The sequence below is a fragment of the Narcine bancroftii genome, chromosome 9 (assembly GCF_036971445.1).
Source record: "Narcine bancroftii isolate sNarBan1 chromosome 9, sNarBan1.hap1, whole genome shotgun sequence".
Taxonomy (NCBI): domain Eukaryota; kingdom Metazoa; phylum Chordata; class Chondrichthyes; order Torpediniformes; family Narcinidae; genus Narcine; species Narcine bancroftii.
The window spans coordinates 112,673,081-112,685,316 of NC_091477.1; the positions used below are offsets into that span (position 1 = coordinate 112,673,081).

At 48.9% G+C, this 12,236-nt stretch overlaps 1 protein-coding gene across 1 annotated transcript in view; it reads left to right on the forward strand.

Annotated features, from left to right (window-relative positions):
- Nucleotides 1–2,276: 2,276 nt before the first annotated feature.
- The window catches only part of trpc1 (transient receptor potential cation channel, subfamily C, member 1), a 56,674-nt gene continuing 46,714 nt past the window's right edge, over nucleotides 2,277–12,236 (forward strand). The window contains exon 1 of the mRNA XM_069897378.1: nucleotides 2,277–2,574. Within this exon, the coding sequence (XP_069753479.1) occupies nucleotides 2,424–2,574 (151 nt within the window). The 5' untranslated portion in view covers nucleotides 2,277–2,423. The remainder of the gene's footprint in view (nucleotides 2,575–12,236) is intronic.

A 12,236-nucleotide genomic window follows, 5' to 3' on the forward strand; every position in this document is an offset into this window, starting at 1 on the left:
ACCTTTTATAGAATCATTTCCTTTCTGCCATAACTGGTGGTTTGGGGCTGAAATGGTTCCTTAGAGCTGTGAATAATTCATTGAATGTCTTTGTCCCTGGATCCTCCAGGGCCAGCAAGGTCTTAAGGAAGTTGAATGTTTTGCTGCCCATTATACTGAGGAAGGGGGCTCGTTTGCAGTTTACTGGACTTTCCACAATATTGTGGGCTACGCAGTAGTGGTTAAACCATTCTACGTAGTTATCCCAACTTTCTTCTACTTTGTTGAATTCCCCAAACTTTCTCTCTACCATCTTGACTTGTTTTCACCTTGATCTTTTGGCAGAACTTTGTTGGGGTTGTTCGATAGTTGTTTTCTACCTTCTGTTATTTTCCTTCTCATGTGTAGATTTCATTTGTTCCTCGTCGCCACTATTGTGTATGCACTCACACAATTAAGACTCTCATCCTTTACTTCTATTAGACTATCATGGCTACTGACCCACAGGGTTATATATATGGAAGGATGACATTATGACATGGGTGTCATGATGTCCAGCAGAGAGTGGGCTTATATCGAACATGTATTAAGAATGTTTGCCTCAGGAATTCATGGAAAGTCAGAGATCTGACATTTGACAAAATGTCTAACTTGTAAATATCTAAAAAAATAGTGGTAAGTTAAATTTTACCACCAATTGTTCAAAGAAAGCAAAATTATTTCAAGTAAAAATTCTTTAAAAAAAATTAATACTCAATCTTTGCCAGTTAGTAAAGACAGTACTTTGCAAAGAAAGTTGAAAAAGATAAGATATAACAGGGCTGGCAAGAGAATAATTTTGAAATCCAAAAAACCTTCTAAATTGTGCCCATATTCTCAAACTATGTCTAATTATTGGATTATTAGTTAATTTATATAAAGAGGATTAAAAAAAACCCTAAAATCGCCAACATAAAAGTATTTTTAGTAAAATTGAGTGCCATTTCTACCCATGGAGGATGGTCAAGTAGAATATTAACGTGTAAGAAAAGAAGCAAACGACATATATTGACCATCCAATAATAAAATCTAAAATTAGGAAGTGCCAATCTACCATTCCTTTTGGCTTTTTGAAGATTTAAAAAAAACAATATGAACTGCCCACCAATCCTCCAGCACCTGTGGCTAAGGACATTTTAAATATTTCTGCCAGAGCCCCTGCAATGTCTACACTAACCTCCCTGAACATCTGAGGGAATATCTTGTCAGGCCCTGTGGATTTATCCACCCTTATTTGCTTTGAGACAGCAATCGCCGCCTCCTCTTTAATCCGTGTCGGTTCCATGCCCTCTCTGCTTGTTTTCCTCTGGGCCCAATGTTCCATTTCTCTAATTTTCCAGACCAGTGGATGGTTTTCCCAGCAGTCCATAATTCAACTTGCTTTTAATTCACTTTGTGCGGTAAAGGAGCACAGGGTGTTTCGGGAGTGGAGTCCGGAACTCCTTTGCCCATATCCCTAACTCCAATCCTCATGCTGCAATTTCTAGAGGGTTGTTTGATCTGAATATTAAACAGCAAAGGGTTTCCTATTGGAATTGAGATGATCACAAATGGAAAGTTGTTTGAGCAATTTCCGCCAAACGACTGGTTTTTCCAAAAACAAAATCTTGTTGGTGAGAGGGGCAGAGAGGGAGAAGGAATAAAGCAGAAAAGGAGAGAAAGAAAAGGAGAATCTGGAAGAACACAGAGGGGTGAGAGGAAGGATGGAGAAATAGTGGGTTGGATGGGCATCCTCAGGGGGTAAATAAATGCAGTGAGAGGACAACGGGCATCCTCAGGGGGTAAATAAATGCAGTGAGAGGATAAGGGGCATCCTCAGGGGTAAATAAATGCAGTGAGAGGACAACGGGCATCCTCAGTGGGTAAATAAATGCAGTGAGAGGACAACGGGCATCCTCAGGGGGTAAATAAATGCAGTGAGAGGACAACGGGCATCCTCAGGGGGTAAATAAATGCAGTGAGAGGACAACGGGCATCCTCAGGGGGTAAATAAATGCAGTGAGAGGACAACGGGCATCCTCAGGGGGTAAATAAATGCAGTGAGAGGACAACGGGCATCCTCAGGGGGTAAATAAATGCAGTGAGAGGACAACGGGCATCCTCAGGGGGTAAATAAATGCAGTGAGAGGACAACGGGCATCCTCAGGGGGTAAATAAATGCAGTGAGAGGACAACGGGCATCCTCAGGGGGTAAATAAATGCAGTGAGAGGACAAGGTAGTCAGCATGCTCATGCGCACTGCAGCGGTTGCCGCCGGGTCCGGCCAGGAGAGATCTGTGCCGGCGGTGTCCTGGTGCCGGCGGCCGGGACGCGGTCGATGCAGAGGATCGGGTGCGAGCGGCGCCGCCTGCTCCGGGGCTCGGCCGCCCGCTTCCAGCTGCTGGTCGCAGGCGGCTCGGCTCGCCATGGCCAGCCTGTATCAGAGCACCGAGGCGGCGGCCGCCGCAGCCGCCCCTTCCTCCTCGCCCAACACATTCCTCACCTTAAAAGACGTGCGCGAAGTCAAGGAGGAAACGACCATGGATGAAAAGCTCTTCCTGCTGGCCTGCGAAAAAGGTCATTGCATTGCAGCTCGGAGGTGGGGGGAGTGGGGGGGGGGGGTGGGGGGGAGATGGGGGTGGGGAGGAGATGGGGGTGGGGAGGAGATGAGGGGTCAATAGGGGTAGAGAGATGAGGGGTGGGGGGATGGGGAGATGGGGGTGGGGAGGAGATGAGGGGTCAATAGGGGTAGGGAGATGAAGGGTGGGTGGATGGGGAGATGGGGGTGGGGAGGAGATGAGGGTGGGGAGGAGATGGGGGTGGGGAGGAGATGGGGGTGGGGAGGAGATGGGGGTGGGGAGGAGATGAGGGGTCAATAGGGGTAGAGAGATGAGGGGTGGGGGGATGGGGAGATGGGGGTGGGGAGGAGATGAGGGGTCAATAGGGGTAGGGAGATAAGGGGTAGATGGATGGGGAGATGGAGGTGGGGAGGAGATGAGGGGTCAATAGGGGTAGGGAGATGAAGGGTGGGTGGATGGGGAGATGGGGGTGGGGAGGAGATGAGGGGTCAATAGGGGTAGGGAGATGAGGGGTGGATGGATGGGGAGATGGGGGTGGGGAGGAGATGAGGGGTCAATAGGGGTAGGGAGATAAGGGGTAGATGGATGGGGAGATGGGGGTGGGGAGGAGATGAGGGGTCAATAGGGGTAGGGAGATGAGGGGTGGATGGATTGGGAGATGGAGGTGGGGAGGAGATGAGGGGTCAATAGGGGTAGGGAGATAAGGGGTAGATGGATGGGGAGATGGGGGTGGGGAGGAGATGAGGGGTCAATAGGGGTAGGGAGATGAGGGGTGGATGGATTGGGAGATGGAGGTGGGGAGGAGATGAGGGGTCAATAGGGGTAGGGAGATGAGTGATGGATGGATGGGGAGATGGGGGTGGGTAGGATATGAGGCATCAATAGGGGTAGGGAGATGAGTGGTGGATGTATGGGGAGATGGGGGTGGGTAGGAGATGAGGCGTCAATAGGGTAGGGAGATGAGGGGTGGGTGGATGGGGAGATGGGGGTGGGGAGGAGATGAGGGGTCAATAGGGGTAGGGAGATAAGGGGTAGATGGATGGGGAGATGGGGGTGGGGAGGAGATGAGGGGTCAATAGGGGTAGGGAGATGAAGGGTGGGTGGATGGGGAGATGGGGGTGGGGAGGAGATGAGGGTGGGGAGGAGATGGGGGTGGGGAGGAGATGGGGGTGGGGAGGAGATGGGGGTGGGGAGGAGATGGGGGTGGGGAGGAGATGAGGGGTCAATAGGGGTAGAGAGATGAGGGGTGGGGGGATGGGGAGATGGGGGTGGGGAGGAGATGAGGGGTCAATAGGGGTAGGGAGATAAGGGGTAGATGGATGGGGAGATGGAGGTGGGGAGGAGATGAGGGGTCAATAGGGGTAGGGAGATGAAGGGTGGGTGGATGGGGAGATGGGGGTGGGGAGGAGATGAGGGGTCAATAGGGGTAGGGAGATGAGGGGTGGATGGATGGGGAGATGGGGGTGGGGAGGAGATGAGGGGTCAATAGGGGTAGGGAGATAAGGGGTAGATGGATGGGGAGATGGGGGTGGGGAGGAGATGAGGGGTCAATAGGGGTAGGGAGATGAGGGGTGGATGGATTGGGAGATGGAGGTGGGGAGGAGATGAGGGGTCAATAGGGGTAGGGAGATAAGGGGTAGATGGATGGGGAGATGGGGGTGGGGAGGAGATGAGGGGTCAATAGGGGTAGGGAGATGAGGGGTGGATGGATTGGGAGATGGAGGTGGGGAGGAGATGAGGGGTCAATAGGGGTAGGGAGATGAGTGATGGATGGATGGGGAGATGGGGGTGGGTAGGATATGAGGCATCAATAGGGGTAGGGAGATGAGTGGTGGATGTATGGGGAGATGGGGGTGGGTAGGAGATGAGGCGTCAATAGGGTAGGGAGATGAGGGGTGGGTGGATGGGGAGATGGGGGTGGGGAGGAGATGAGGGGTCAATAGGGGTAGGGAGATAAGGGGTAGATGGATGGGGAGATGGGGGTGGGGAGGAGATGAGGGGTCAATAGGGGTAGGGAGATGAGGGGTGGATGGATTGGGAGATGGAGGTGGGGAGGAGATGAGGGGTCAATAGGGGTAGGGAGATGAGTGATGGATGGATGGGGAGATGGGGGTGGGTAGGAGATGAGGCATCAATAGGGGTAGGGAGATGAGTGGTGGATGTATGGGGAGATGGGGGTGGGTAGGAGATGAGGCGTCAATAGGGGTAGGGAGATGAGGGGTGGGTGGATGGGGAGATGGGGGTGGGTAGGAGATGAGGCATCAATAGTGGTAGGGAGATGAGTGGTGGATGGATGGGGAGATGGGGGTGGGTAGGAGATGAGGGGTCAGTAGGGTTAGGGAGATGAGGGGTGGATGGATGGGGAGATGGGGGTGGGTAGGAGATGAAGGGTCAATAGGGGTAGGGAGATGAGGGGTGGATGGATGGGGAGATGGGGGTGGGTAGGAGATGAGGGGTCAGTAGGGTTAGGGAGATGAGGGGTGGATGGATGGGGAGATGGGGGTGGGTAGGAGATGAAGGGTCAATAGGGGTAGGGAGATGAGGGGTGGATGGATGGGGAGATGGGGGTGGGTAGGAGATGAGGCATCAATAGGGGTAGGGAGATGAGGGGTGGATGGATGGGGAGATAGGGGTGGGTAGGAGATGAGGCATCAATAGGGGTAGGGAGATGAGGGGTGGATGGATGGGGAGATGGGGGTGGGTAGGAGATGAGGCGTCAATAGGGGTAGGGAGATGAGGGGTGGGTGGATGGGGAGATGGGGGTGGGGAGGAGATGAGGGGTCAATAGGGGTAGGGAGATAAGGGGTAGATGGATGGGGAGATGGGGGTGGGGAGGAGATGAGGGGTCAATAGGGGTAGGGAGATGAGGGGTGGATGGATTGGGAAATGGAGGTGGGGAGGAGATGAGGGGTCAATAGGGGTAGGGAGATGAGTGATGGATGGATGGGGAGATGGGGGTGGGTAGGAGATGAGGCATCAATAGGGGTAGGGAGATGAGTGGTGGATGTATGGGGAGATGGGGGTGGGTAGGAGATGAGGCGTCAATAGGGGTAGGGAGATGAGGGGTGGGTGGATGGGGAGATGGGGGTGGGTAGGAGATGAGGCATCAATAGTGGTAGGGAGATGAGTGGTGGATGGATGGGGAGATGGGGGTGGGTAGGAGATGAGGGGTCAGTAGGGTTAGGGAGATGAGGGGTGGATGGATGGGGAGATGGGGGTGGGTAGGAGATGAAGGGTCAATAGGGGTAGGGAGATGAGGGGTGGATGGATGGGGAGATGGGGGTGGGTAGGAGATGAGGGGTCAGTAGGGTTAGGGAGATGAGGGGTGGATGGATGGGGAGATGGGGGTGGGTAGGAGATGAAGGGTCAATAGGGGTAGGGAGATGAGGGGTGGATGGATGGGGAGATGGGGGTGGGTAGGAGATGAGGCATCAATAGGGGTAGGGAGATGAGGGGTGGATGGATGGGGAGATGGGGGTGGGTAGGAGATGAGGCATCAATAGGGGTAGGGAGATGAGGGGTGGATGGATGGGGAGATGGGGGTGGGTAGGAGATGAGGGGTCAATAGGGGTAGGGAGATGAGGGGTGGATGGATGGGGAGATGGGGGTGGGTAGGAGATGAGGCATCAATAGGGGTATGGAGATGAGGGGTGGGTGGATGGGGAGATGGGGGTGGGGAGGAGATGAGGGGTCAATAGGGGTAGGGAGATGAGGGTTGGATGGATGGGGAGATGGGGGTGGGGAGGAGATGAGGGGTGAATAGGGGTAGGGAGATGAGGGGTGGATGGATGGGGAGATGGGGGTGGGTAGGAGATGAGGGGTCAATAGGGGTAGGGAGATGAGGGGTGGATGGATGGGGAGATGGGGGTGGGGAAGAGATGAGGGGTCAATTGGGGTAGGGATATGAGGGGTGGATGGATGGGGAGATGGAGGTGGGGAGGAGATGAGGGGTCAATAGGTGTAAGGAGATGAGGAGTAGATGGATGGGGAGATGGGGGTGGGTAGGAGATGAGGCATCAATAGGGGTAGGGAGATGAGGGGTGGATGGATGGGGAGATGGGGGTGGGTAGGAGATGAGGGGTCAATAGGGGTAGGGAGATGTGGGGTGGATGGATGGGGAGATGGGGGTGGGTAGGAGATGAGGCGTCAATAGGGGTATGGAGATGAAGGGTGGGTGGATGGGGAGATGGGGGTGGGGAGGAGATGAGGGGTCAATAGGGGTAGGGAGATGAGGGGTGGATGGATGGGGAGATGGGTGTGGGTAGGAGATGAGGGGTCAATAGGGGAAGGGAGATGAGGGGTGGATGGATGGGGAGATGGGGGTGGGTAGGAGATGAGGCGTCAATAGGGGTATGGAGATGAGGGGTGGGTGGATGGGGAGATGGGGGTGGGTAGGAGATGAGGCGTCAATAGGGGTAGGGAGATGAAGGGTGGGTGGATGGGGAGATGGGGGTGGGGAGGAGATGAGGGGTCAATAGGGGTAGGGAGATGAGGGGTGGATGGATGGGGAGATGGGGGTGGGTAGGAGATGAGGGGTCAATAGGGGTAGGGAGATGAGGGGTGGATGGATGGGGAGATGGGGGTGGGTAGGAGATGAGGCATCAATAGGGGAAGGGAGATGAGGGGTGGATGGATGGGGAGATGGGGGTGGGTAGGAGATGAGGCATCAATAGGGGTAGGGAGATGAGGGGTGGGTGGATGGGGAGATGGGGGTGGGTAGGAGATGAGGCATCAATAGGGGTAGGGAGATGAAGGGTGGGTGGATGGGGAGATGGGGCTGGGTAGGAGATGAGGGGTCAATAGGGGTAGGGAGATGAGGGGTGGATGGATGGGGGAATGGGGGTAGGTAGGAGATTAGGGGCCAATAGGGGTAGGGAGATGAGGAGTGGATGGATGGGGAGATGGGGGTGGGTAGGAGATGAGGGGTCAATAGGGGTAGGGAGTTGAGGGGCGGATGGATGGGGAGATGTGGGTGGGTAGGAGATGAGGGGTCAATAGGGGTGGTGGGATGGGCAGTAGATAAGGGGGAAGCAGGAGATGATGGGATTGGGAGAGTGTAAGTGGTGACTGGAGAAGAAATGGATCCAGGGGGTTGGGATGCCTTGGGGTTCAGATGCTGGGGAGAAGGGGACGGGAGGGGTTAGTGGAGGGTGATTCAGGGTGTAAATTGTATGAGATCAATGGGGATTAACCGTTTGGGATATTTTAGGTGGGAATGAGGGGACTGAATCTGGTTGGGAAAGGGTAGATTGGGGAAATGAGAGGTGGAAAAAATTATGATAATGAGTTGGATTGAGGGATGTGGATGGGTTGATGTGTAGTTGCCCAACATGCTTATTAAGGGTTTTGAATTGGGTTTGAGGAAGTGGAATTCGCAAGGACTGCAAAAGGTATTGGAATCTTGGCAATACACTAATTTTTACACAGTTGACCCTGCCAATTAGAGGGATGGGCAAATTCATCCACCTGCTCAAGTCTTCTTCAATTTTACTAAGTTTCAGGAGGTAATTGAGTTTGTATAAATTCTAAGGCTCACTATCCACATTATTCCAAGGTATCTGATGCCACCCGAGGGCCATTGGAATGGACTTATTTGCTGGCACTCAGTGTAATCAAAATTTCGTAGTGGGATGATTTCACTTTTTCCCCCAATTTACTTTGTATCCTGAAACTTTGGAGTATGCTTTTAGTCGAATCTAATTTAGTAAGGGAATTAATTGGATCTTTTAAATACAGGAATACATTATCTGCCATAAGATTAATTTTGTGGTTTGTCTGACCCACCTTAAAACCCTTTATCTCTGGGTCTTGCCTCTGCCAAGGTCTCAATAGCCAAGACAAAATGTCTTGGAGACAAAGGGCAACCCTGTAAATCAGTGTTTCCTATTTACTGTTTAAGTCCTGCCCTGGTTTGACTTGCAAAGATGCACTCATATAAGTTAAGGCTGGCACAGTTAGCGTAATGTCAGTCCAATGCTATTGCAGTGCTCGTGAGGTTCAAATCCAGTGCCATCTGTCAGGAGTTTGTACATTCCCTCCGCGTCTAGGTTTTCCCCAGGTGCTCTGTTTTCCTCCCACTGCTCAAAACGCATGGGGTAGTAGGTTATTTGGGTGCAATTGGGTGGGATGTGCTCCTGGGACAAAAGGAGTGTGCTGTATGTCTAAATTCCAAAATGTTTGCTATTCCTTGCATCCCGTTGTAAATGAATTCAACCTTCTTCACTGTGTGGTACACCACTAATTTTGGTGTTGTCCGCAAACCTAGAAACCATGTTAACTCCATACTCATCCAAGTTGTTAATATAGAAGACAATGTCTTGAACTTTGCAGTCCTGTTGGGTACATGTTTAAGAATAATAACCAGGATGTTGGAAGATGACATTTCAGAGATAGCAGAACTCTTTATATTATCAGTGAAATGGAAAAAATACTGCAGCTATGGCAGACATGATGTATGCTTCCCAACCTATTGCCTTCTATTACATTTTAAATCAGAAATTCACAATTAAAAAAAATCATATCAAAATGAGTAAGCAGATGGGATTAGTTTAAATTGGTGTTATGGCTGGGACAGACTCGATGGACCTGAAATCCTATATCTGTGCTGCACTTTCTTATATTCTTTTTGTTCTGTTCACCCATCCCCTTCTCTGCAATTTAAGCCTTGGTGATGTCTGATGAAAGGTCATCAACCTGAAATCTTCACACTGTTTCTCTGTCTCCATGTGCTGCACAGTTAGCATTTTCTGTTTTTATTTCAGCGTTCCAGGACCTGCATTTTTTGTTTTGCACCTTAATAACATCCTCTTAGAGCTTGCTACAGTTTACGTGAAAAATTTTGCTTGAGTTTCTGTTTTAAGATGATAAAGTGCAATAAGTTAGGAAACGTGAATTATATATTTTTGGTATAAACTCTGGTCAGACTACACTGGTATTGTGTTCAGTTCTGGTCACTTCATTGCAGGAAAGCTGTGGAGAGGGTGCCAGAGGAGATTAACCAGGATGTTGCCTAGTTTGTAAAATTTATGTCTTGTGAGGCAAGGTCATCAGCTTTTCTCTTTGGAGTGAAGAAGGATGGGAGGTGACTTAATACAAGATTCTGAGAGGCAAAGATAAGATAGACAGTTAGTACCTTTTTCCCGGGGTGGGAGTAGCAAACACCAGTGGACATCTGGACAAAGTGATGGAAGGAAAGTTTAGGGGGAGACATTAGGGATAAGTTTTTTACACTGAGAACTGTGGCACCTGAAATACTTTGCCAAGGGTGGTGGTGGACGCTGGAACAATGGGGACATTTGAGACTCTTAGACAGGCACATGGATGGAAAAAAAATTAGAGGGTTGTAGGGGGGGGGGGTTTCATTTTTTTTTTTGGTATGTATGTGGGTAAGGCAGAGACGTGAGATGAGGCAGGAGGCTTGAGTCACAAGTAAAATCGTATTTCTTTGGAAAGGCTACTTTTGGTGCACACAAGCAAAAAAAACAGCCATTGCACTACTTTAACTGATAACAAAGGGAAGCCTTCCAGATGTTGGAACTTATTGGAGTCGGAGTAATTTCATGCTATTTCATGTTTAGTTTTTTGACAACCATTTTATTTTTGGTTTCAATGGCAGAGATGAACATTTGTATTTTAAGATCTGTGCACAGATGATGACTTAACTCATTATTTTTTAATGTGATTTTAGGTGCTTTCAGTCTAAAGCATCTTTATTCCACAATGGAATAAAGACAGTGGATTTTAACATGTTTCTAAATTTAATTAAAAAAAAATTAGAAATACAACAAGGTAACAGGCCCTTCTGGTCCAAATATTCCAATTAACCTACAACTCTTGTACATTTTGAAGGGTTTGAGGAAACTGGAGCAGTGGTTCTCAACCTTTATCTTTCCACTATGCCATTGGTGCTCTGTGATTAGTAAGCGATTGCTTAAGGTGTGATGTGAGTGGGAAAGGAAGGTTGAAAATCACTGCTCTTAACCCAATTGTTACGGAAATATTTTACTTGAGAAAAATTGTCATTTGCCCATTTCCTTTGGAGTTAGGAAACCGTGCACATAACGAGTCAATTAGGGATGATTAAAACAGTGGTTTTCAAACTTTTAATTTCCACCCACATACCACCTTAAGCAATCCCTTACTAATCACGAAAACCAATGGCATAGGGAATACGTAAAATGGTACGTGAGTGGGAAGAAAAAGGTTGAGAACCACTGATCTAGAGGAAACATGCACAGACATGGAGAGAACATTCAAACACCTTACAGACAGCATTGGATTCTAACGCGGGTCACTGGTACGGAAATAGCATTGTACTAATCACTACCAGCTTGCGGTAACTATGCAGCCTGCTTGCACTAACCACTACCCTAATCGTGCCTGTTGTGTAAACAAACATTTGAGGTGTCGTTGGACCAGACATAAAACAATTAAAGCCAAAGAGAGTGGGGTGGTAATCATGTTTGTGCATAAATAGAAAAGGTTTGGTAGGGTGTAGCACAAATAAAAGCTCTCACAACTGGAGGGAGAACACAAGCTTTTATTAGTTTATAATTGAGGGTAGGGTCTTACAGTGGTCTTCAGAAGGGCTCAGGGTTTAGACGGGAAACCAGGGTTATATATGGGTAAATGGGGGCAGAGCTAGCCATCAGTACAACACATCATCAGTGAATCTCAGTTCACTGCATAGGCTGCTTCAGTTCTCCCCACTGTCCATGAGTACGGCACTTCCCTGCCAAAAAGATTCAGGTTTGCGATTAGTCTCTGTATTAACTGACAAACTTACTCAGAGAGGCCAAAAGAGCATGGAAACAGCTGGAAAATCAAGCACCCAGAATTTGCAGATGGCAGGAAGTATTGACACAGGGAGCCAGCCTTGAAAAAATAGTGCACAAAGACTTAACAATTTCTCTGCCAAGTATTTTCCTTTTTCCAAAGCCTGTTGCCAGTGTCATCAGTTAACCAGCAAGGCATTCAAAAAGATTTCACATCGCAATCCTAGCAAGAAACCAAAGGCATGTGGTTTATTAACATTTTTAGGAATTTTTGCAGAATTTAATCGAAATATACTCACAAAATATTAATGTAGATGTTTGAATAGCAAAACAATTAATGAAACTAATTTATTTTAAAACCCGTTTAATGCAAAATACAGTAACTGACAGGGATTGGTAGATGCTGGATTAGTGAGTTTTCTGGATATTTGAGGCTTACTTTTATAATACCAAACTAATGTATCTGTATTAAAAATAAAGAGTTTAAAAAAACAAAAATACTATTCTGTACTTTCACTGAACAAACCACTTACATGAATATATAAACCTTAAAGCATTTTACATTATTTTTAGTCACATTCTTTAAAACATTTAATCGTTGCTGCATCTGCAGGTTCCTCCCCATCCACGGAGCCACCTGAAAGATGAACAATATCATTATAGATAATTGAACCCCCCCCCCCAAGATTACAGCTATTCCCTGACATATATTTAAGTTCCATTTTGATTGACCGGTCATATCTCAAAATGGATGCAAGTTGGAAGTATATTAGCATGGCATGTTGAAGTCATAAATCATTTTCAATTCCAAATCAAGCATCTTCCTCAGCTTCTTGTCAAGTCTATCAGCAGGGGTAGATTTTTCCTCTTGCCTGCCATCTTCTTT